The following is a 26,467-nucleotide window of genomic DNA, read 5'->3' on the forward strand; positions in this document are numbered from 1 at the left end:
TTCTTTGTTTTTAGAGCATTTTATTGTGTACATGTCCAGCATGGATAGTCAACACACTCAACAAGAGGTGAACACACAACACAAATGTATAAAATCTTCACTTTCTACAGCAAAATAAAATAAAAACACATACGGAATGTTATTCAAAGTACAAAAAGAATCATACGGAGTTCAAAGAAAAATTCTAAATTAATATTACAAATAATCATGATAATCATACAGACAAATTAACTTTTTACTTTCATCCCATCAATGTTAATAGGTGTGGTGAGGTTTGAAAAAAAAAACGAACTCACTGAAGCATTGCCCGGGTAGTAACTTTCACACAACATTTCTGTAACGTTTTTAAAACATTTGCGAGATGTAACGCTGCGATGCCATAGCCTGGTAGGCTTTTAGTTGCCTGGTTTTCCAAGGATCTGGGAGGAGCAGTCTACCGTATGTCAGTTGAGAGTTAATAGCATGTGGTTTCAGTTGATCAGGCTCAGCTGAGTGAGTAAGGTGAGATGTGCTCTGGGATAGGGATGCACACCCACTGAGTGTGTCTGGAGCTGAGGCATCGAGACTCAAGTCAAAGCGCATCGATCATCTTCCCACCAACCTCTGGATCTGACAAACATCTAACAGAGGACTGAGAAATTGAAAGCAAGGATCAAACTGAACCCCTTTCTGTTGACATGTCTTCCATGTCCTCTTTCTAACATATCTCTCTTTCTCCCTATAAAGATCAGTTTGGCATCCTGTGTGGTTGTTGTTTGCAATGAATAACAAAACAATTTTGTCAAGCTAGTGGTTAACTGTGAGACATGATATGAAGCAACTGTACAGGATGCCTGTGAAATGCACTGACCACAAACAACAACTAATGGAATATATAGAATGAACATAGTCTGCTGTGTTCCTCTCTATCTTGGATATAAAACATCAGACTGCCTTGGCTGCTCTGCTCCCTCCCTGACCAGGACAGAGCTGTGGGGTTGGGAGAGAGTGGGATTGTGGGAGGAAGGAAGGAAGAAAGAAAGAAAGAAAGAAAGAAAGGAAGCTTCCCGATCCTGGCCTAGGGCTCAGCCTGCCTTCCTTCTGGGCTGGAGCAATGACAGCATGGAGGACAATGCTGCACTTTGTGAGAGAGCCCATTGTTACAGTCCCCCTGGGGCCAAGGCCGGGCCTAGACGGGCTTCAGAGAGGACCAGACCAGCACAGAAGAGTAGAGTGGTGTTCAACAGAGCGAGAGGAAGAAGTTATTACTATAAGGCTATAAGGAGAATACAGAGTAATAGCACTCAAAAATATACATACTCACACAAAACACATACACACAGAGTGTTGATACCTCAATCATTCCCTGACATAATATTTCATAACTGTATTTTTCATTGCTGTATTTTGCATTGCATGAGAAAGAAAGAAATGTTAAACAAAACTAAGCAGTCTTGGACCCAATCCCAGAGTGCTCTTTTAAAGGCTCTAGTTTACTTCAAGCAGGCATATCCTTTGTGAAATTTCCCACATTTCTGTTGCATCTGCTCGAGCTAGTTCTTAGGCAGGCATTGTTGGGGACTACAGTGTCTTATTGGGGAGACGTCTCAGACACACCGGGAAACAGTTGTAAAATAAATCCACACTAAGAGATAGACATACTAGGAACACAAACAGCCACATAGGCCACTACGGCCTGGATCTCGCAGAGATAGTCTACTCCACACAGGCACAAAGATACGAGCTATCCCAGATAAAGAGAGCCAGTAAGGCATGGACTGTGTCTCAGACAATGAGTGAGCATTTTTTGAGTGTGTCCAGATACCTTCTAGGCCTGCTGATGGTGAGTTCCCATTGATTTGGACAGGATGGGTGGGTGGATGGGGACGGGTGGGGGAGGCAGGGGGTTGAAGAGAGAGGGAAGGCTTTTACCTCTGATTAACTCCTCTCTCAACCTCGCAGCACAATGAGAGGGCAATGGGACGGAGTTGGTCTCCTAGCAACCCCATCGAGCGGGATCCATCACTGACACACGCAGGACGTCTCATGACTGTGATTCCTCTCCGCTGTCAAGAATATTTATAATAGCCCTTTTAACTGGCCATCCGCCATCTCAGTGGTATTATGGGAGCATCTCACGGCATCCTCTCTACACCCCCCCCCTACCCCCGTCAATGCCTCAGACAGACATGCTCATCACAACTACTGTTTGACAGATGGTAAACAGCGAAACCTGTCAGGTATATGAGTATAAAATGACCTATCTCTACTTTACAGCAACACCTTTCTCAGTATCTTTAGAGGGCTGCTAGCAAAACTATTTGACGTATGTGTACTGTACATGGGCCTTAATGGTCGAAGAGAAGAGCATAGGGAATACATAACAATGTGAGAAATAAAGAGGTCACATACACTGCATGCTACTATTTCCCTTTGGTATCAGAATAGACTCCACAGTTCCTTCTCTGGAGCTAGTGAATGTGGGTCATACAGTATGACACAGTGCCAATAAGGGTCCCCAGTGAGCTCCTCTCCCTCACTCCTCCTACTGCCCTACTCAGCTGTAGGAAGGGACCTCTGGTCTCTCACTCAACCTGCCCTGCAGCCTTCCCAACCCCTTCCGACAATCACCAACATCTGGGTAACACAATCCAGGAACAGACCGTAAGCCTTCCCTAATACTTAACAGATAAGGTTTCTGTGTTTGAACTCTTTTAGTAGATCTCTAGCCTCTCACGCCCTCTCTTGTCCCCCTTCTCCCTCTCTGGTAAAGTCTGTCTCTCTGTTTGGACCTCTCAGAAAATTAAAAGAAGCCTGCTTTGGTACAGAGAAGGCTTAAGACCCAAGGCTGGGGTTGAACAATATTTTAAAACACCTGCTGTTTTTAAATGAGAGGATTAGCTGTATGTTCAGAGGACTAACTCTCTAGAACAAGCTCAGCGAGAGAGAGAGCGAGAGAGGCCCTCCAATCTATTTAAATCTAGGTGAGAGGGTATTACAGAGAGAGGGCTCATTGTGTGGTACATTACTTGAATTATATTTATTAATACATTTCAGTGGAGGCTGAAGTATCATTTGTTCCAAATATTTCTCAGATTAAAAGCATTAGTCAATCTCTTATGCACAGACGTTATTTCAAACTCTAGTTTTGATTTAATTTTGGTTGAGTTATCAACTAACTTCAATTCAACATTAAATCAACAAAACATTTCAGCATGTCATTCCCAGCTTGCACATAATGTTCTGAGAACCATATGTTTCTTAGAGCTTGGTGAGAGTGTGGTTGTCCTATGGTTATTTTTGCATAAAACCTTCTCACAATGTTCTGGGAATGGTGCGGGGTACCCAGCTAGCACACAACGTTCTGATAACCATGTTTCTTAGGTTGGAATTTCAGTACTGCATCATAACATTAGCTATAGGTTTCCTCATGGTTCTATTTAAAGCCATGTTCTCAGAACGATCAGAGAACGAAACGAAATAAAGTTCTTCTGTGAGAATTTCAGTACTTCTGAAGGACTTTTTCTACAGGTTTTCTCATGGTTCTATTTAAAGTCATGTTCTCAGAAACATTAAGAAAAGGTTCCATAAAAACCACAAGAAAACATTGGTAACGTTCAAAGAACGTTCTAAGATTTGTAAGTCGCTCTGGATAAGAGCGTCTGCTAAATGACTTAAATGTAAATGTAAATGTAAGAATGTTATTTAAAAACATACACACTCCGTTCTCAGCATCAATGGACTAATTCCATGGATAGAGAGCAGAAGATCATAAGTTCCTAATCATAAGAAGATGAATTAACATGTGTCCTATCTGTGCTTGGAGTTCAAAACAGTTAACCTAAGCTAGCAGTGGTATTAAAAGTATTATTCCCAGAAGTTTATTTAATTACCTTCAAATAACCTATAATTTCCATTCTCAGGACATGAACAAAACCTCACAGGAAAACTGTCAGGGAACCATAGTAAAATGTTCTCGCATCCTCCCAGCAACCTAAAAATGAACGTTCCCAGAACAGGCTAAATGTTCACTTACATTCTCAGAACGTTTAAAAATCGTTTGGCTTCGTTCAGAATGTGCTAGCTGGATTGGATTTAGGTTAAAAGTTTGGTGGGAAAATTTTAAAATTAGATTCCCTTACGTTGATAACTTTTTGCAAATCCAATCAGTTTCCCACATTGATTCAACATCATCACATTGAAATGACGTGGAAACAACATTGATTCAACCAGATTTTGCCCAGTGGATATTCATTCAATACCCCGTCTCTCTCCTTCCTCAGTACCGCAACTGCTCCCTCAAGTCCCACACAAAGTCATTTCACAGTGAATTGCCTTTGTCTTACATTTTTTGGGAAAGAAGCGCCTTTCTTTTCCAACCCTTCCCTATCATAACAACTCAAACTCTCATTGCCACGGTTTAATAGGACCGAAACAAGGTTCGAAATGAAAGAGGCACCACGGGACCATGTTTGGTTGAATAACCCAAACGTTTGTGAAAGTTGTCTATAAAGTATGGACAACATTTCCAATATCATCCATGGTGCCCTTGAATTAAAAACAGATGAGAAAACCAAAAGTTCAGTTAGTGGCTGTTCAACATGGAAGGTGTAGTGATAAAAAGCATTGGGTGAGTTGCAGTTCAAAAAGTGACACTGTTTACACTGTTCTCTCTCCTGTTGATACCTGACCTGCAGTAGGCCTGCTTCAGCTGAAGGAGTCCTGAGTGAGGGAGGAGATGGGAGGAGGAGTGGAAGGGGTGGCTCTCTGCTTTTCACAGAATCAAACCTCCTTCACTCCCTTCATTCTGCGCTGCCGTCTCTCTCTATCGCTCTGTTTTGTCTCTGTTTCCCTTTCAAAGGTTAATCCAAGAACCAGATGGAAGTTTTCTCAGAGAAACCCCCTGTAACGGGGCGGAGAGAGAGAGAATAATGCAGACACTTCCTGGTTTAGAAAAAAAAGAGACTCACACAATATGAACCAAACAAAAACAAAAAACAATGTGCAAACGTTCTGATATAAATAGACTACAGTCAACTCATTGGGGAGAGCACCATGGGAGGGGGACGAGTTAGGAGTATGTGTTTATGTTTGCTGTGTGTGTGAGTGTGTGTATGCATATGTGTGTACGTATTTGCACTTATGTCTCTACTACCATGTTTTGGATGAGAAGATGGAGGAACGAGGATAGGATTCAGGTGGGGGGGTTAGTAAGTGGGTCAGAGGTCACACCCAGTCCTGCATGGAGCGTTTGCAGTGGACCAGCAGTTTGGGAGCTCCTTTCCTCTTCAGTGTGTTGATGATGGCGTAGATCAGTCCCAGGATGCACAGCACCAGGACCAGGGGTACTGTCACCATGATGATGTTCATAGTGCGCGTCTCGCTCTCGTCGATCTTCAGCACCACGTCCACCTCGTTGGTCTTCTCTTCTCTCTCGTCCTTATAGTCTACATCGTTGGTGCGGTCTCGATCCTTGTCCCGCTCCTTGTCCTTCTCCTTGTCTTTGTCCCGGCCTGCATCAGGGTTGAAGGGCGGGCGATCCACGTCGGGGACCTTGCGGCCTGCGTCGGCGTCCCCGTCTCTGTCTGGGTCCAGGTCCACACTGCAGCCCATGAAGTCCCTCAGGATGGATTTAGGGTAGCCCGGCTCACTCTTCATCCTGTGGTTGTCAAACTTCCAGTATTTGGATCCCTTGTAGAAATATGTATAAGCTGTGAAGGAAAGACAGGGGCAAGATGTTAAGTACTAAATACGCTGTTATGATAATCAAATACTTATCCACGGCATTGAGTGAGACAGTAAATAGAGAACAGTTCTGGGGGAAAGAAAGACAGCCAAAAAAACGTTGTCTTTTTCTTCATCCTTTCAAGATGTCACTTTTGTCCCTACTCAGCTCATATTGCCTACACTAAGCCCCCTCTCTCTCTCTTATTGACCAGACCCACCCTTCTCCTTTGTTCAGAGTGTTCATTACTGGCATTTTCCTGGCCACCCTCTCGCCTCTCTCACCTCCATCATCGCTGAGGAAAGCCCCCTTGGGAGAGGACGGGACCGCAGAGCCCCACACACTGATTGGCTTGGGGTAGTCCTTGTCGACTGCACGGGACTGTTCATTAAAGCGCCAGTACCTAGAGACGAGAGGGAGAGAATAACAGTATGTCAAACCCCTATTCAGCGTCTATGTTAAATCAGGCATTCATATAGAACTCAGAGTGTATGTCTCTTCTAAGCCAAAGCAGTCAGCACAAAAGAGATGACGCCACATCGTTACATGCCAAGAGATCATACAATCGTAATCGTGCAAAAACATATTCCAAAGCCAAAACAATAGAAGACCATTTACAGTAGTAAACACATGATGGAAACTCCCATCTGTCAAACGTGGAAAAGGTCCCTTCCTTACCAGTCTCCTTTGAAGAAGTATGTGAAACCTGATGGTTCCCACCAGATGGCTGTCTCTATCTTGTCATAGGGGATGTCCCTGCCGTAGTCTGTCAGCTCCTGGGGGTAACCAGGCTCCAGGTTTGCCTCCCTGAACAGCCAGTACTTATTCCCTACAGGTGGAGGAGAGGAGGGGGAGGAGAGGAGAAGTACAGTGATGTGGGGGAACATACATCACGGAGATGACAGAAAAGGGAGGACAGATATTGGGTGGGACATAATAATTCAGCAGGGAAGGAGAAAGGCATTTGTGGTTAACGGTCCTTTGTGGAGCAATGCATAGGGACTTTCCCTTTCCAACAACTACCACTCATCATCCCGGAGATCGCTATGGAAACTGTTAACCTGCCGTTACATTACGGTCTTGTTTATTCGCTGGCTAGCATGCGCCAATAACAGACATTATAGAGAGTGAAATTGCGTTTATGCGCAGCTTTGGTTAGATATAATGCATTTGAAGTGGTTTGAGTGGAAATGTTGAGGACATGGCGAGTCGTTTTTTATTGTTTTACAGTATGTTAGACACAGAGGCACCATCCGCATGCCCTGCTTTCTGTTCTCCTGGCCCAGCTTTTCATTGAAAACAAAAACCTTTGCAGTCAGCATCTGGAAACAAACGGCTGATGCAACTCTCTCACTCACATCTGCCAGATGTGGCAGGCCAACTTTTTTGTCCCTTAGTTTCTTTCCTATGGCTGTCTTCCAAATTTCAGAAGGCCTTGCCAATGACATCACTTGCCCTGGAGACTTTCTTTAGGGCGAGCCAGCTGTCTTAAAGAACTACAGCCTCAAATGTATCCCCAAAAAGCGGTTTCACTACCTCCATCTGTCTTTCACTGTTTCTGGTTACAAAACCCATGGAACAAAGAGATGCCAGCGGGATCTATAATAACCTCTACTGACAAATCATATTGTGTTGGTTCTCCTAAGGATATTATTATGTGTGGTTTATCAATTGGGGAGGAGGTGGGGGGGGAGAATCAATAGAAAGCTGCAATGAGTTCTGGGAGAATGCATTATAGCAGCGCAAGCTCTTTTTATGTCAATATAATGAGGGAAAATGATCCAGAATTTAAGTGAAAAACCTAAATGTTAGTGGACATGGGACGGTTTCTATGGCAACGGTGCAGGGAGGAAAGAGGTAGTTGTGACCGAATGAGGAGGTCTGGGGAGGATTACAGCTCGAGCCAATGAGCATTCACTGCCACCATGGAGATCTCCTGTCTAGCCCAATCCGATTGCATTTTAGCACAAAACTCTAGGGATCTCCAGTCCTCCCATTTTAACTTAACGATGTCATTATCTTTTCCATTTCGACAGAAACATCATCTCTTCTATCAAAGACCGTTTGTCCATAATATATTATCCGGGGTTACAATACATTTGGGGCTCCAAGCTGAAGTGAACGTGGAGATCAAGGAACACTTATTGTCTGCAAAAATAAGTGTTAATGTGGAACTAGCAATGTTTACTCACTACTAAACTGTAATTAAATAGTAATGTGGAAAATACTAACAGCTTTAGGTTTCGGCTCCAAGGCACACTGGCGTGAAAAGAAAATACAAGCAAATACACACAGAGGACTGAAACAATGTTTGTGAATCTATTTTAGTATCAGCAACATTGCTTCATTACAGTGTAACCAAAGCGTTCAGTTGTTTTTCTGCTACTTCAACACATAAACAAACACAGTTTCGGTCCTCTGAGTTGAACTATTTCTCTTCTGTTTAACCCTCATTTCAAAAACAACAATGACTAACTGCGTGTGCATGTGTGCGTGCGCTAGCCTATAGTCTTACGTGTGCGTGCACGTGAGGTACAACGATTAGGAGAGAACAAAAACCTTTAAAGAAGACAAATTTCCCATCGTGTCTCTCGTAGGCTGCATCGATGTCCCCAGGCAGTCCCCTCCAGAAGTGACCAATGGGCATTGGGTAGTTGTCCAGCACCCTGTTCCTCCGCACCCTCCAGAACCAGCGACCCTGTCAGAAAAAGAGCGGGGAGAGCCGTTAGATGGCACATCCACTGGAGCTCTAATGCTCAGCATGACCTCTAACCTGTGACCCTGCCTGTGACATGCTCTCTGGAGCTCCAGACCTAGCTGGGAGCTGCTGCCTGCATGCCAGATATGGACACAGCACTGAGTATCAGCAGTTTAGTACCATCATGCAAACCATAAATTGTAGAGCCGTATGGGAGAGAGGAACAGAGAGTGCCAAACATGATGGGCCACGTGCCTGGTAGTTCCTGAACATCCCCTCTCTATCAGAGCCTGTTTAGCACATTGCCTGGAGGAGGAAGTCTTGACAGTTACGTTCAACAGTTTGGATCAATCAATAGGAGAAATACTTCAATAACGTACGCATACACTACATAAACATCCCCGCACACACGCACTCTCCCTCTCTCTCTCTCTCACTCAGTGTGTCCTCAGTAAGTCCCTAGTCACATGGTGCGGTGGGCGTCCGAGCTTGACCATCACATTCCCTCCATCTCTTTGGCTCAGGCCCAGACCTTGAGATGACTTCAGATATCTGTCTAATATCTAAACCAGACCCAGGAACGCAGCCAAGGGCCTCTAAAATGAAACCGTCTGTTCTAACACCCAGCCCCCCTCCTCTACATCCACTAACCCCCCTACCCTTCTCCACGCCACACACTCCCCCCTTTTCATTTCACCACCACGGCACACTCTGCGGTATCTAAAAGAGAGGGTAGGGTCCCGTCTATAGAAAGAGAGGGCACATTCAAGTTCCATTTAAAAGGTGAGGGAAACAGCTTCTAGCCCGTACTCTCTCTGTCACCCGACTTCAACACAGGCTCTGTTCCAGCAGAGTTTGGGGTTCAGGAGAAGCCTGCTGCTGGGTGGTCGGGATCCCAAGCGCATCCGAATGCCTGCACTACATGACAAGCCTGCCAGAACGGACAATGAAATAACTAATGCTTGAAGGCTATTAATACCCACGACCACAGCACTGAGCAGATCGCATGTCCAATTACTGTGGGAACTGGTTTGGGCATGCTGCATGTTGCATGAGGAGCCTTTTACGAGTAGGACTTATATAAAGTAGTTAAACTGGTCGAACTGCTCTGTTTGTTTTAAGTCAGCACAAAACATGTCTGAAACGGTACAAGAGGGAAATCGCCCTCTCAGTGTAGGCCTAGGAGTGCTTTCCAAAAATGACCTCACAGATCTGCACGCTCATTCATTAGTGGTAAGTTAATAGCATTGGCTGTCAGCATTAATGGTAAAAGCTAAGAGTTGCATCTTCGTGGCAGCAGCTCTTGTCTTTGTCCTTGAAGCGGGGAGCGCAGCCTGTTAGTGAACAGAACATAATTTAAAGCAGACCTGCCCTGCATCCAATCTACTCCAATCTTCTGTGAACATGGAGAGGCAGGAAGAGAAGAGGATAACAGAAGTGTAATTACGATTCTGAAAAAAGCCCACCCCCACTAGTCAAATGTACTGACTGTGGAGCCTCACTGGCGGACAAGAGAAAAGAGAACTGACCAGATAGTATTTACTATGAACACTGCTCAATGTCAGAGACAGTCTGGGCTTGATGGTACCTTTCCTAAAATAGGCTGAGGGCATTAGCAGGAGATGGCTTTGTGACTTTACAGTCGATCGTAATCTAATGCATGTGTACTTCAAATAAAGCCCGATGACAAAAGAGCACAGCACAGTCAAAGATGACTCTTTTCGTCACACCCCTTCAACTCTATGCTGCCTGTAGCGTACACCCCCTCCGCTCTCTCCCACAGAGACAGTTGGTGAGGGACAGATAACTGAAGTCAGGGCAAATGGCAGTTTGTGGGAAAAAGAGACATCCAACTCCAAGTTCAGTAGAGTGAGAGTGCTTGACTTGGACTGAAATAGGTGCCGGCACTCATTTTGGGTATTGTTTTTATTTACATGTAGGTAGGTGCAGGAGCTCCACAGTACTTTTGAGATAATATTCTATAAGTAGTGCAGGAGCTCCACAGTACCTTTGAGATAATATTCTATAAGAGTAACATGAGCTCCACAGTACTTTTGAGCTAATATTCTATAAGTAGTGCAGGAGCTCCACAGTACTTTTGAGCTAATATTCTATAAGTAGTGCAGGAGCTCCACAGTACTTTTGAGCTAATATTCTATAAGTAGTGCAGGAGCTCCACAGTACTTTTGAGATAATATTCTATAAGAGGAACAATAATAATAATAATAATAATAATAATATTATAATAATAATAATAATAATATGCCATTTAGCAGACGCTTTTATCCAAAGCGACTTACAGTCATGTGTGCATACATTCTACGTATGGGTGGTCCCGGGAATCGAACCCACTACCCTGGCGTTACAAGCGCCATGCTCTACCAACTGAGCTACAGAAGGACCACAGTACTTTTTAGCTAATATTCTACAAGTAGTGCAGGAGCTCCACAGTACTTTTGAGCTAATATTCTATAAGTAGTGCAGGAGCTCCACAGTACTTTTGAGCTAATATTCTATAAGTAGTGCAGGAGCTCCACCATACTTTTGAGCTAATATTCTATAAGTAGTGCAGCAGCTCCACAGTACTTTTGAGCTAATATTCTATAAGTAGTGCAGGAGCTCCACAGTACTTTTGAGCTAATATTCTATAATTAGTGCAGGAGCTCCACAGTACTTTTGAGCTAATATTCTATAAGTAATGCAGGAGCTCAAGCAGTAGAACATTTTATGTGCCGGTACTCAGCTCCGGCGAGCTCCTGCCCAAGTCAAGCACCGGCTCTTTTCATTGAAAGAGAAGTGTTGACCACCTCAACTGAAGCATAAACAGTGAAATTCTCTCCAGCTGTTGGCAAATGGCCTAACAAATGGTTCAAACGAGAGCCATCTCCACAGCTGGACTGGTTGGTCCTGCAGTTGTTCAGGCACAACTGAGACCTAGAGAGGGCTGCTCCTCTCCTCTTTACGGGGCTCCATGTCATAAAATAGAACGGCTCTGGGGTTTTACAACATGCTTAGGGCCCAATTGAACCCAGGCCCTGATCCACCTTCCCATAAGGCTCTCCAGATGCTCCTAACCTGGGGATAGCAGCTTTTACTGCATTAGTGAGAGACACAGACAGACAGCATCATGGTTATCACGCTCACTGGCTGCAATACGAGCAGCCTTTGATCAAATTACCTACTAGATCAAATCCAATCACATTTTATTGGTCACATATTTAGCAGATGCTATTGCGGCTGTAGCGAAATTCTTGTGTGCCTAGCTCCAACAGTGCAGTAATATCCAACAATACACAATAATACACACAATAATACACACAATTCTAAAAAGTTATATATATATATGGATAGAATATGTAGTATATCTGAAGAATAGTATATGTACAGCTATAGTTAAATAGGATAGGCCTTGACTAGAATACAGTATATACATATGAAGTGGATTAAACAGTATGCAATCATTATTAAAGTGACCCGTATTCCAAGACTTCAGTATGTACATAGGGCAGCAGCCTCTAAGGTGCATGGCAGAGTAACCAGGTGGTAGCCAGCTAGTGACAGCAGGTAGGTCATGCAGCCATCCAAGAGCATCAGTCCCTAGCAGCAGCACTGAGACTGAATCAACTCATCTCATGTGTGTGTGGGGGCAGTCTGAGGTCCTCACCTTGAACACAAACATCTCTCCCCTGAGCATGGTGACCGCGTCGAAGTTTCCTTCACAGATGTTTGGGCCATAGTGGTCCGGGCGGTCAGTCGTGTGGGGATTGTCTGGCTTCCGGGGTGGGGCGTTGGGGGGAGAGTTAGGGGGAGATCTGGGCGGAGTGTTGGGAGGAGAGTTGGGTGGTGACTTGGGTGGAGAGTTGGGGGAGAGTTGGGGGTGACTTGGGGGAGAGTTGGGTGGAGAGTTGGGGGTGACTTGGGGGGTGACTTGGGGGGAGAGTTGGGTGGAGAGTTGGGGGGTTTGGGGTCTGGCTGGGCTGGCCGGCGAGGAGTGACAGTGGGAAGAGCCTGGGTGGGTGTACCGTCTGGCTGACCTGCAGAAAATAAAGTGATAAACGCATTAAAGAAAAGCAGTTAGAGGTTACTCTCCACTCAAAAATACTAAAAGGAAATCAAGGGCTCAGAGATTTGTCCTCCAACTGATCTCATAATTGGTAGCTGTGTCCTGGTTTTGCCCAAGCTAGATAAGTGGATATGTGAGTCAGTAGGCTGATTTTCCAGGAGGAATGTAGTGGAAACACAGACCTCTGACTACTCCAACTCAAATCAGGGTTCTAATCACAGGGGTGCCCTGAGCTGGAACCCCCCCCACTCTTATACAGTTATACTGCAGTGCCCAAACAGACTAAAACACTGAAAACCAAAGCTCTTACAGTCAAAATTTTCAGGTCCATACACCAGTAGTTTTGTTATGGAGGGCCAACTCACCATATATCTGTTGTATTCCTCTGAGGTCATCCTCGGGCAGTTGAAAGTCGTCCGTTTCCATCCACTGGTAGAAAGGAGCCATGATGGCCATTGGGTTGTTGGAGTGTTCCAGGCCCAGGGCATGGCCCAGCTCATGTACCGCAACAAGGAACAGATCATTACCTGAGAGAGAAGAGAGTGATATAGAATATAGAAAGAGACAGAGCGAGAGAGAGAGAGAGAGAGCGAGAGAGAGAAGGATAGTCATTATCATACTCAAGGCACTTAAGAAGTATAAACCTCGTCACGACTAAACCTAAAATAGACAGTGAGTGAATAAAGTGAGAAGTCCCCTTGTGTAACACCACTGACACTTGAGCTGTGACCACAAGCAGGAAGTGTTAACGGAGTTAGACGGTTTCCTCAAAAGGGGGAATGGCAGACAACGAGTGGAACAAGCCATTCAGGCGGCATCTCACACAATGTGTCTTTATTCATCCTCTAACTAACCGTGTGTTGGTTCAGGAGCCAGAACACTTCATTAATTAATGCTACAAACGGCACTGGAAACATTACAAGCTAGTAGTGTATACTTATGTAACTGAATGAAATACAGACATGTACTGTTCATGGCTTCCAAAATAATGCGTCTAAAATAGAAAGCTCAGTGCTGGGGTTGGGTTAGGGCTTGAGCTTAGGTTGGAGCTGGACCTGGGGTTGGGTTGGGGTTGGGTTGGAGCTGGACCTGGGGTTGGACCTGGGGTTGGGTTGGATCTGGACCTGGGGTTGGGTTGGAGCTGGACCTGGGTTGGACCTGGGGTTGGGTTGGAGCTGGACCTGGGGTTGGACCTGGGGTTGGGTTGAAGCTGGACCTGGGGTTGGGGCTTGAGCTTAGGTTGGAGCTGGACCTGGGTTGGACCTGGGGTTGGGTTGGAGCTGGACCTGGGGTTGGAGCTGGACCTGGGGTTGGGGCTTGAGCTTAGGTTGGAGCTGGACCTGGGGTTGGGGCTTGAGCTTAGGTTAGAGCTGGACCTGGGGTTGGGGCTTGAGCTTAGGTTGGAGCTGGACCTGGGGTTGGGGCTTGAGCTTAGGTTGGAGCTGGACCTGGGGTTGGGGCTTGAGTTTAGGTTAGAGCTGGACCTGGGGTTGGGGCTTGAGTTTAGGTTGGAGCTGGACCTGGGGTTGGGGCTTGAGCTTAGGTTGGAGCTGGACCTGGGGTTGGTGCTTGAGCTTAGGTTGGAGCTGGACCTGGGGTTGGGGCTTGAGCTTAGGTTGGAGCTGGACCTGGGGTTGGGGCTTGAGCTTAGGTTGGAGCTGGACCTGGGGTTGGGGCTTGAGCTTAGGTTGGAGCTGGACCTGGAGTTGGGGCTTGAGCTTAGGTTGGAGCTGGACCTGGGGTTGGGGCTTGAGCTTAGGTTGGAGCTGGACCTGGAGTTGGGGCTTGAGCTTAGGTTGGAGCTGGACCTGGGGTTGGGGCTTGAGCTTAGGTTGGAGCTGGACCTGGGGTTGGGGCTTGAGCTTAGGTTGGAGCTGGACCTGGAGTTGAGGCTTCAAATCAAATCAAATTTATTTATATAGCCCTTCGTACATCAGCTGATATCTCAAAGTGCTGTACAGAAACCCAGCCTAAAACCCCAAACAGCAAACAATGCAGGTGTAAAAGCACGGTGGCTAGGAAAAACTCCCTAGAAAGGCCAAAACCTAGGAAGAAACCTAGAGAGGAACCGGGCTATGTGGGGTGGCCAGTCCTCTTCTGGCTGTGCCGGGTAGAGATTATAACAGAACATGACCAAGATGTTCAAATGTTCATAAATGACCAGCATGGTCAAATAATAATAAGGCAGAACAGTTGAAACTGGAGCAGCAGCACAGTCAGGTGGACTGGGGACAGCAAGGAGCCATCATGTCAGGTAGTCCTGGGGCACGGTCCTAGGGCTCAGGTCCTCCGAGAGAGAGAAAGAAAGAGAGAATTAGAGAGAGCATATGTGGGGTGGCCAGTCCTCTTCTGGCTGTGCCGGGTGGAGATTATAACAGAACGTGGCCAAGATGTTCAAATGTTCATAAATGACCAGCATGGTTGAATAATAGTAAGGCAGAACAGTTGAAACTGGAGCAGGAGCATGGCCAGGTGGACTGGGGACAGCAAGGAGTCCTCATGTCAGGTAGTCCTGGGACATGGTCCTAGGGCCCAGGCCAGTTGAAACTGGAGCAGCAGCATGGCCAGGTGGACTGGGGACAGCAAGGAGTCATCATGTCAGGTAGTCCTGGGGCATGGTCCTAGGGCTCAGGTCCTCCGAGAGAGCGAAAGAAAGAGAGAAGGAGAGAATTAGAGAACGCACACTTAGATTCACACAGGACACCTGAATAGGACAGGAGAAGTACTCCAGATAAACAAACTGACCCCAGCCCCCCGACACATAAACTACTGCAGCATAAATACTGGAGGCTTGAGCTTAGGTTGGAGCTGGACCTGGGGTTGGGGCTTGAGCTTAGGTTGGAGCTGGACCTGGGGTTGGGGCTTGAGCTTAGGTTGGAGCTGGACCTGGGGTTGGGGCTTGAGCTTAGGTTGGTGCTGGCGCTAGTGTTGGAGCTGGGGGAGGGTTGGAGCTGGGGTGGGCTGGAGCTGGGCTGGGGTTGAGGTTTGAGCTTAGGTTGGAGCTGGTGCTAGGGTTGGAGCTGGGGGAGGGTTGGAGCTGGGGTGGGTTGGAGCTGGGGATGGGTTGGAGCTGGGCCTGGGGTTGGGGCTTGAGCTTAGGTTGGAGCTGGTGCTAGGGTTGGAGCTGGTGCTAGGGTTGGAGCTGGGGAAGGGTTGGAGCTGGACCTGGGGTTGGAGCTGGCGGAGGGTTGGAGCTGGACCTGGGGTTGGAGCTGGGGGTGGGTGGGAGCTGGACCTGGGTTTGGAGCTGGACCTGGGGTTGGAGCTGGGGATTGTGTTGGAGCTGGACCTGGGGTTGGAGCTGGGGGTGGGGTTGGAGCTGGGGCTTGTGTTGGAGCTGGACCTGGGGTTGGAGCTGGGGGTGGGTTGGAGCTGGACCTGGAGTTGGACCTGGGGTTATTTGGAGCTGGACCTGGGGTTGGAACTGGGGTTGGGTTGGGGCTTGAGCCTAGGTTGGAGCTGGCGCTAGGGTTGGAGCTGGGGAAGGGTTGGAGCTGGACCTGGGGTTGGAGCTGGACCTGGGGTTGGAGCTGGGGGTGGGTTGGAGCTGGACCTGGAGTTGGAGCTGGGGGTGGGTTGGAGCTAGACCTGGGGTTGAACCTGGGGATTGGGTTGGAGGTGGGGCTGGAGCTGGGGTTAGAGCTGGGGATTGGGTTGGAGGTGGGGCTGGGGTTGGAGGTGGGGCTGGGATTGGAGGTGGAGCTAGACCTGGGGATTGGGTTGGAGGTGGGGCTGGAGCTGGGGGTTGGTTGGAGGTGGGGCTGGGGTTAGAGGTGGGGCTGGGGTTGGAGCTGGGACTTGGATTGAAGCTGGGTCTTGGGTTGTAGATGGGGCTGGGGTTTTGGGGGGGAAGTCAAGGGGTTTTCCCATTTTGATCCTGGTTATTGGTCCCAAGTGCTGGCCAAGTGAGGAACGCAGTTACCTCATTCTAACTGAGACTACATGGTGTTGGGGCAGTAGTCCACACGTTCAGACAGTAAGATCCTCCCATTGGGGTTATGAAGTCAATGGACAAAAATGTGCTTGTTGAGGGTTTTTAATGGTGCTTTCTGTAGATAAAGTGGCTGATCTAACGTCTAATGTCTTCTGATAAGCATCAAGACACGCACTCCTCCTACCCCAATCAAAGCCTGCCGTTGTACCAGACAGACTGACAGTGACGCACTGTCACTGCAACAGAGACATAGTGACCGCCACTTCAACCGCCCTCCACAAAGAACATCCTGTGGACACTCACACAAAAATTGCCTTGAATTGAATTGACCTACTGTAACCTATAGGTTCCCCTTTGAAGTTGGTTCAAAGTTTTAGCATAGTACTTTCCCAGCGAATGACACATGATTCTTTTCCAGTTTTGATTGACCTTTGAACTGATCTGTGGACCATCTTGCCTGAAATTAAGGCTGAGGGTGGTTGGTGAGGTGACTGTAGGGATCGCTCTATTATACTGACAGACAGCATCGTGTGGTACTACATTATGTCATAGCTTCTGTCATCTGAGGAAGTTGATATGTTCAGCATTCCTCCTTTTGTCAGCTTCATGCTCTCACCTTCCAACTTTTCCTCCAACCACAATCTGTGACTTAGTGGGGAATCAGCACATTCATGTGACTCTAAAAATATACAACAGGATACAGAGAAAGAAAGGGAGAGAGAGAGAGAGAGATAGGAAGAAAGAAGGCTCTGTAAGGTAACCCTGACAACCACGTGGCTCACAGAGGAGCAAACTTATCTGTCTTCCTCCTCACTAAAATGAACACATAACCCTGTCTATGAGCCTAATGAATAGACTTGCAGCTTGGTTAGCTATCAGTGTGTAATAACCACAACACTTGTCAAGTGTGTTTAATCTTTGCCAACAATGTCCTTCATGTGCCACGAAGACTTAGTTGACCTTTACTTTTAGAATTGTCGTGGTTTAAAAGGCCGTTAAAAGTAATGTGTCAGAGAGTTTAAAAGAACCAGGCTACATGAGGATGCAACGGTGTTAAAGACAGGGTCAACTTAAAAACCGGTCTCCCAATGTGGAAATACCTCAACAACCTCGCTGTGGCATTTAGACTTCTCTGTGATCTGTTGAGTAACACCTCCTACTCTCCTGACCTCACCAAGCATTACCAATCATCTGCCATCTGCCTCTGCTCTGACTGGCTCAGGAAATGACAACGTTCACCTCCACAAGGCAGGAAAAACCCTCCGTTACTCACCAAGATCCCTCTGGGCAAAACACCCATTTGGTTAATGATTGAAAGTATAAAAAAGGTCGGATTTCGAAAAAAAAGAATACTACCATTCCTTAAAACACGGCTTTGGAAGCCGGTGGGAGCTGTAAGAGCAGTATGACGTCATCCATCTAATTTTGAAGTTTAATGGAGGTAACGGCGGAGTAAAGCTGCAAAAAATGTCAACAAATGTGGTTTGTCATGGCAACTATGGTTGAACAAGTGGAAGGTAGGAAAAGACCAGCTGAAGTAGGTGAGGAGTGAGGAAAGCAGGGACGCTGCGTTTAATTCAGAAGAATGTTCAAGATGTAATGGTTCTGGTGTAGAGCTCGAGAGACTGGTGTCCATCCACATGCATCACCTACCTTGTAAGTTCCCATTGCCGATGGTCCACGGCTCATCAGAGTCAAAGTGAGTATCACCGCCCATACCAGGACCAGGGAAGTAGGCGTGGGCCAGGAACCCGCCCTCGCCATCGAAGGGTGAGCTGTCTCCGTGGAAACCCGAGGCAAAAAGATCATGATGTCAGGCTCCTTCCTGCGGCCATATTTGATCTCCTGGTAGGGGATCTCATCGAAGGTCAGCGGGGTCACCTTCTGCCACACCTTGAAGGCCCTACGGATGGCCTCATACGAGTTGTACTCCCCGATCTTTGGTGTGTAGTTCTGTATACTGCAAGGGAAGACGAGGAATCCAAATGAAAACTCATTTGGAATTTGGTTATAGATTAAGATTGACCAAGAAGAAGTAAATCCTGTTATTTACCTGTAGGTGAGGTGGCTCTTGTTCCATTTGTGGCCAGTGAGTGCATAACGTTTCCGCCGAACGTTGGTCTTGATCTGACCCCCAAACTTGTCTGGGACTCCACAGCGCGGCCTCTGCATGGCTCTAGGGGAGGACGTCAGGGTTACACTCCCCACTCCTCTATACAGTGTCACACTGAGGTTTTATGAGATACACTGCCCGTGATACCAGCCCAGGTGCTGTACCATTGAAAAGTTCATGCGTTTTATGTGCAGTAACTGATCTGTGGGTTCAAGATAGGCCGCCCCTAAAGATAGGAAGACATTGCTCCCTGTTGGGGTTTTGCTATCTACACCTCAGACCAGACCACCTCACACTCCTATTAACTTATCACTCCAAAGCTCAAATCCTTCCGTCTCCCTCAAACTGCACAGATCCATTACAAACTAGGAAATGAATCCATTGACATGATTGGACCCCATAGGCATCAGAGAGAGAGGGGTCTGGTTCGGGAGCATTAGGATGGCAGCAATGGGAGTAACGACAGACCACAACAGGGAAGGAAGTGTGACATACGTCACCGTGCCGTGGTCCATCGCGCCGGTGACCTGCAGGCCGTAGAAACGCTGCATGTCGCTGACGGCATTGGAAAGGGTGTGAGCTGACCGCATGGTGGACATCTGTCTGCTGGCCTGAGGTAGGTAGCCATACATCCGCAGCCATGACTGAGAGAGAGGGGGGGAGAGAGAGAGAGAGAGAGAGAGAGAGAGAGAGAGAGAGAGAGAGAGAGAGAGAGAGAGAGAGAGAGAGAGAGAGAGAGAGAGAGAGAGAGAGAGAGAGAAACTTAACACTATACAGAGTTTACACTGCTAAGGACTCGTTTACACATGCAGCCCAATTCTAATTGGTCTTATGACCAATCACATCAGATGTTTTTCAGAGCTGATCTGATTCGTCAAAAGGAAATTTAGTGGGGAGAAAAGATCTGAATTGGGCTGCCTGTCTAAACGCAGCTTAATAGGCATACAGAACAGCGTAACTGCCGTGTGGGGGAGGAAGACATGAAGGGAGAAACCTGATACAATCACAGACTTCAGATTGACCGTTCCACCTGTTAAAGGGGTATATAATACCACCACATGCTGTGCCAGAGCGTCACGGCAGATATATCCACAGATGGAGACACTCAACAGGGTGGGCGAGGAACTCTATCAGCTAAACCATCGTGAAAGAGAGCGATCAGGAACTAACCAGGCGCACCAAAACGACCACCCCTCACAACCCTCAGCGGATGGGATATTCCTGAGAGGCTAAAGGATAAGGAGAGGCAGGGTTGGCTTTTCTCTGAAGCCCACGCTACTGTATAGGAGGCTACTGATCTTTAATTATGTAATTAGTGCTAATTACATAAGAAGGCCCCCCACACATATACTGTAATAAGCACAATTAACCCTATACTGTGGTTGCTGAATCATCGCCCTGCCCTGCCTGCTGTAACCAATGTGGAGGCAATAACAGGGCTAGTGATTGAGAGCAGGGTTAACACAGCGGGTTAACTTTATGCATCTCTGAGTTTGATTAAAAACAGCTGTGCTAGGACACCATTTCGTTGACAGCAGTTTGTGTCCGAGAGATGATAAATCCCAGTGCATGAACCAGTGAGGAAAAAGAGACACGGGCAGCACATGGCATACATTTCCTGATCTTCAAAAGAGCCATTGAACATCCAGTGAGATGTTTTATCTCTCTGCCGTGACTCATTCTGCACCACTTCCATCTGTTAGTAAAAAATCAGAAGCCACATGGAGGGAGATGTGTGAATGGCCACACTTTTGTTGATGTCACTCCTCTGATATTTGTACGCCTGCCTTGTGAGACTGCGTGCGCGAAGCGGCCACATGATTTACACAAGAATAGTAACAATCTCTGACCCTGTCACACAAGCAACCATGGACATCTTGAGAAACTCTGAAAGACACACCTCCTCCCAGAGCAGTACATTTGTGAATTACCGGGAGGGGGGTGATTAGAAGTGGACCTATCCCAACCATGCAGGCACTGGACTGAGCAGAGGAGGGGGAGGAGTGCTATAATGCCCACTTCACTTCTAGCTAAGAACCAGGCCTGAGTAGCTGGGGCTCCCTCTGGTTTCTGGCTGGCATGACCTCCCCCTTCCAACCCCCCTGCTTATAGAAGACACTGGCCTTTGTGGTCCCCTCCCTCTGCTGTGGACCAGGACTGAATAGCCGGCCCTGTTTCTGGGCACAGGCTGAATGTAAACCCCTCTTTCTCCAGGGCACCAACTGGAGCCCGCAGATCCCATGCTGCTGTTGCTGCTTCTGGAAACACGGCTGACGAAGAGCCTTGAAGAGAGACACTCTCTCCCGCCTCTCCTACTTTCTTCCCCTTCATTCTCTCATATCAACTTCCTCTCTCTTTCCTGTCACATTCTCAATCTCCTACTGGCTGGCTCTTTTTTGCTTCCCTCATTCTATATTTTTCTCTCTCTCTTTCATACAAATTCAGGCAGATACTTTCCCTATATTTTCATTGGATATGGGTGGAAGCGGAGAATGGCTGGTTTATAGTTGGTTAAGGTGGGATCCACCTTATCTACCAGATAAGCCCTTATCTGTGGGACACAGACATTCCCACAATCTGGGAGTCCGGGGTTCTGGAGGTTGTAGGAGGTGAAGGGGTGTGTTCATACAAGACGGAAAATATATTATCCCAGCTTGTAAAATACACAACAACCAGGTTTCTATTCTCTCTGGCATAGTTCGGGAGAGTATTTATTGAAGGGCGTTGGAACCAGAGAAATAGGCTACACCACATTATAGATATATGAAAGAACCCTTTTAAAAAGTAAAATGCTTTGTACCCTACCCTTTAAGAATAATCTGTAATGAATACAAAGCACGGCTATGGTTCAAGGGGGGAGTGAAGTGCCTGACTTCCTTCAGTCCAATCAGCCACCCTGTCAGCAGCTCCTTCAGCTCCAAAAGGAGCCCTGAATCCAGCAATTCACAAGGAATTGTAAAACGAGCCTCACTCGGTGTGTGTGGTTGTGTGTGTGTGTGTCTGTGTCCCACACAATGTCAGCCAAGACACTAACAAATGGAGAATGCTTTTATTCCCTGGACTTGGTAGCCTGCCATCTTCTGGTTCTAACCTCCAGCAGAGAGAGAGAGAGTAAAAACGAAGGAGAGAGAGACAAGGGGAGGAAATCAAAAATACACACCGGCACTGTCCTCCTCTGTAAGGGAGTGTCTTGTGAGAGAGAGCGAAACAGAGATGGAAACAGACAGAGAGCGAGACAGAGAAAGTAGAGAGAGAGATGGAAACAGAGAGAGAGAAAGAAAGAGAAAGAGAGACAGAGATCCAGAGAGAGAAAAAACTGAGAGAGAGATCCGGAGGGAAGACAGTCACCATTAGAGGTTAATGGCATTTCCCGTTCTCATGGCTACTCATTACCACTTGCCATGGCGATGAAAGCTTGCTTTTACCCATGGCGACGGGCAACCTCAAGGGAACACAAAGGAACTGGTTGGAATACAGAGAGTAGGCATGCTTCAGATTCCATGGATAAGCAGAAATAGAGTGAGGCTGGCTCTGCCAACGTTAAGGGTTAAACTGGGGATAAAGATAGGGTTTCAGGAAGCAATATAGTCGGCCTCCTGTGTTCTGCAGATTTAATAAACCCTAGCCCCTCCCCCTTCTCTATGCTGGTCTCTCTTTCTCCCTCTCGCTCCCTCTTTTCACTCTGAAACAGTCCTCTCCAGACAAGAGCTCTCATTGTTGCTCCTCAGCTGCCTGGGAGTCCTGCAGGCCTAAATGTCTCTCCTCTGTTTGTGTCCCATTTGGAAAACAACTGTCACACTTACCCATCACATGCAGTACAGCTGAGCAAGCCGCCTAGTTCACGCTTTCTTTCTCTCCCTCTCTCTATCATTTATTGCTCTCAAACACTCCCACTCCATGTCTGTTCATCAGACAGTGTAGGAGTCCAGCCTCTTCTGATAGGTCAAGCTGTAGGCTCGGGGAGGGAGCTGATGACCATAGCGTCAGTGAGAAAGTTCAGTAAAAATGCAAAAGGAGGGAATCCATTCAAGACAGATCTCAGCTGAGCTCATATGCATATTATTCCTGCATGCCGATGAATCCCTTTATATTGAATTGAATGGTTAAATAAAGGTAGAATAAAATGGAGAGAGAATATCAGCTATAGGCTAAGTGTAACAGTTTAGCGAAGACACACACAAAGCATGAAATTCTCAGGTGAACACCAACCCACACCTTGAGGACAGAGGTTGGCAGATAGGCGTTGACTAACAGGCTGTCTGTTCTCATCAGTCTCCACCCCGCCCCAGATGTTTTTCTTCTTCAAACAATCCCTCAGACAACAGGTCTCCCTGACTACAATTAAAGACCCCATTACCACCTAAACACTACAATGCTAACACTCAGCCAGGAGGTGGCTCGTTGGGACAAGAAAGGCCCCCAGGTCTTTATGTCTGGTAAACAATGGCTGCCAGGTCAGCAGTAACAACTTGTGTATGAGCCTCATTCCTTATTGTAATCCTTCAGTCGAGTTAGTCACCAATCTGCCTCACTCAGAGTGCACTCAACCGAAACTCAGGTAAGAATGCAGTGGCACGCATTGGCCCAACCCATATTGACTAATAACAATATTGGATTTTCCTCAGCACAGTGTTTCAATCTAAGAGTCTGTACTACATTCATTAGTGAAAGATTTATTATGTGACAAGAATGTTCTATACACCTTTATGGGTTTGTCTTACATTTACATTGTCTCTCCTAAATATTCCCTATTATTACATTATAATTGGTAATATACCTTGTTATAACAGCGCATCTCCGTTTCTCACACCAGCTGTATGTTCTACTGAGAACCAGGCCAACAATGAGAGGCTGTAGACCACTGTGTCCTCACCACACACACCCTAACACCCCAGAGACTTACCCAGTCCCACACTGCACCACCACAACACGGCCACAATGGTCTGGTGGCAGCCACATCATTTCATGTGAGAACACCATCGGCATGGTTACTAGGGCTCTGAGAGTCTAGTGTCACATAAAATCACATTCATAAAAATAAAATAAAAAGTATTTGGCAGTGGTAAGTCCATTGTGAAAGTTGGGGCAATAAAAAGTAGACCTCATCTGGCCTGTCTGAAAAAAAGAAAAACTGCGTTTTCCATCCATGACGATGCAGGAGAACAACTCCGGATCTCTCACAGCACCGGAACCTTCCAGCTAGCACAAAGGTGCTACGGTATAACTGTCAAATCTGCCACAGGCCCCACAGGTGTGAGAAACGTGTATGCACATGTGTTGGCAAAGGATCCAGGCAGATTGTGGTAGTTCAGACTGCCTCACGTGGCTACGTTTTACTACCATGACTTCAAAGTGGCGAAACATTTTTGTTAGTCAACAACCGACCTCAACTGCAGTGGCCCGTGAGAGAGGAAGAAACAACGTGTGCATAACTGACCCCTTCATTAAGCCTTGACCTGACGGGAGAGGCTAAGCACTAAAGTCAACACAGCATGGTTAAGTGGGTGCAGCTGGGACAAAGTCCACAAAAACACAGACCGATACAATAACAAAGGAGAAAGGGCATTACAAACATTCAACACTGTTCCGCTGGATTGAAACTGGCCCTCCACATTCAGTTGGTGTGTTGTAAAGGAAAACTACAGGGGTTTATTCTTCTCTACACATTTGTTGGTGCATTTGATTCCCCCTGGCACACATGTTAATTGCTAAGCTCTCCGCCCCAAACATTAGCCTACATCTCAGCTCACTCTGACCTATCTGGAGCAGGTTGGGAATCAGCACTACCTGTTGCTGAAGACAGAAAGAGTGACGGTCTGGAAATGAACCGTGAAAGCATTTGCCTATTCCCCCCCAACATTTAATCATTCAGTTGATTCATACTTTATGTCCAAAGCAGGGGGCAACTAGTGAGATGAGCATGGCTCAGTCAGTGATGCAGATATCTTTTCAGGTACTGTTGTAGTATTTCAAGAAAGCAAAACAACCCTACCTGTAGGAAGGTAAAGTGCTGGACCAATACTATGGATATGTGCTTACAGAATGTGGTTATAACAGTGGGATGACTTAACCTGACCCAGAGATCCTCTAAGAACAGCAGCCTTCCACATATGGTGCTGCCTGCAAGAGTGTGTCAGTGTGTCAGTGAATGAGTAAGATGTGTGTAGTTTGGCTAGCAGCATGGCCTTTTGGGGAGAGAGGTTCCAACCCAGGAGGACCCTGTTGGCGGCGCACAAGGGATCGCCCTGTTAATATTGGAACAGCTAGTCATGAGCTGGATATGTAGCTTGGTGTGCTGGATTGAGTTCCTCAGACAGAATGAGCTGGGTCATTAAGTTCAAAATGTGTGTGCAAAAGTGCCCAATTTTGCAATCATGAATGTCTCATGAATAAGCAACATTTATAATAGTGATCTGACTTTTTTGTTTCAAGACTGGAACAAACTTGACCAAACATATATTTAGGTTTTCTTGCAGAAAATAACACATCATTGTTATTTTGGACCAATTGTTATTTTGAGGGCAAGGTTGTCAAGGTTTTTCGCGGCCATCTCTATTGAAAGATGGGCAGTCAAATAGCAATGTCAGCAAAAGTTAACTGGGATTTGGTGAGAGCTTTAAAAATAAAAAATGTATGTGTTTTGCAGCATATTATGATACATTAAAACTAGTTTTTGTATAAACACTACAACATTGTTGTAACACAGGGAGCTTTCTGAACATTAACAGTTTCAGGGAAGATGATCCAATTACCTCTGCATTAAAAGCTCCATCCTCTCCTCCGTGTGTCCCGAGACAGGTGACCCAAAGCACGAGGAGAGAGGGAACTAAAGTCCGTCTCCATAGTAGCCAAATCCAGTTTTCCCATGAAGATGCCATAGCCTACTCTTGGCTTGCATAAACCCCGGACAAGGAAATTGATACCTTGTCCAAGTGTCCACTGTGCCACTGGGTACAAAAACGCGCTTCAAGTTGTTAAGAATAGTTTATGTTGGTCACCTTCCAAGGAGTCCCTCTGAAATACTGTAAATTTTAAGAGGAACAAATATTACATCCGCTATGGCGAGGACACCAATACGGACAGTGACATTCATCAACTCCAGACAGTATCGCTTCCAGAAAACAAGGTTCACTCTAGTTGCCAGAGGTGTTGCAGCTGTTCGAAAGGTTGTCCTTTTTGATTGCCACACTACAAGTCTTCTCAACAGTTCTGTTTGAACAGACCACAATCCCAGGAGGGGGATCAGAGAAGTATTGCAACGTTGCCAGGATTTCTAAAAAGCTTGGGTAGCCTATTATTGCTTGCGGGCGTGTCCCAATTTTACTCACAATTCCATATCAGGACGTGCGGATAGAAACTAATTTCCTAACAACTAGCTTTATGGTAAGTGACATGTTGGTGTCAATGCACAGAAGCCAGCTCAGAAAGTCATTTACTGAACTTCTGTGTATAACACGCTTAATGTTGACAGAATAAACGAATTCATCTTGCAAATGTGCAGATGAGCCCAGAGCAACGGAAGACGGTTGAAGGTTAAATATCGGGTCCAAGTTTGTTGACCATTATTTACGGAACCTGACAAAGAAGTTGAAGTCGGCTGCAGCTGTCCAACACTCGTGCAAATCTAGCGCTGTGTGACGATTTAATATGATGGTTCTCTGCCCGTTAAAATCCCAAATTTTCTTCCAGTTTTCCTGGACTCAGTCCACCGCCAGGGTGGGTTTAAGTGCGATTTATAGAGCGGGGCAGCTCAAAGCTGGACTGGCTGCTTCACCAGTGACTTTGTACCTTGTGCGTCGCGGTCAAAGTCGTTTCTCCAGCTATCGGATGTAGCCCCCCACCCCGTTAGCGGATGTAGCCCCCCACCCCCTTGGACACTATCGAGCTCGTATATGTTACGGATTAGTATTTTGATGGCATTTACGTTTTTAGAGGTTTCACAAAACGGTTTTTAA

The 26,467-nt window shown here is 46.6% G+C and overlaps 1 protein-coding gene and 1 long non-coding RNA gene across 2 annotated transcripts in view; one reads left to right on the plus strand and one right to left on the minus strand.

Annotated features, from left to right (window-relative positions):
- LOC124035830 (matrix metalloproteinase-15-like) lies at positions 1–26,311 on the minus strand. The gene is given in 12 exon segments (XM_046349604.1): positions 1–5,690; positions 5,989–6,107; positions 6,383–6,533; positions 8,264–8,402; positions 12,067–12,214; positions 12,331–12,436; positions 12,831–12,992; positions 18,053–18,205; positions 18,208–18,359; positions 18,453–18,575; positions 19,008–19,156; positions 25,265–26,311. Coding segments are annotated over 12 exon segments (2,013 nt in total). The 5' UTR covers positions 25,391–26,311; the 3' UTR covers positions 1–5,205.
- LOC124035831 overlaps positions 25,391–26,467 on the plus strand; it is a 6,488-nt gene continuing 5,411 nt past the window's right edge. Inside the window, exon 1 of the long non-coding RNA XR_006838803.1 lies at positions 25,391–25,895. This is a non-coding gene — a long non-coding RNA (uncharacterized LOC124035831). The remainder of the gene's footprint in view (positions 25,896–26,467) is intronic.

This window comes from Oncorhynchus gorbuscha, linkage group LG05 (genome assembly GCF_021184085.1).
Source record: "Oncorhynchus gorbuscha isolate QuinsamMale2020 ecotype Even-year linkage group LG05, OgorEven_v1.0, whole genome shotgun sequence".
NCBI lineage: Eukaryota > Metazoa > Chordata > Actinopteri > Salmoniformes > Salmonidae > Oncorhynchus > Oncorhynchus gorbuscha.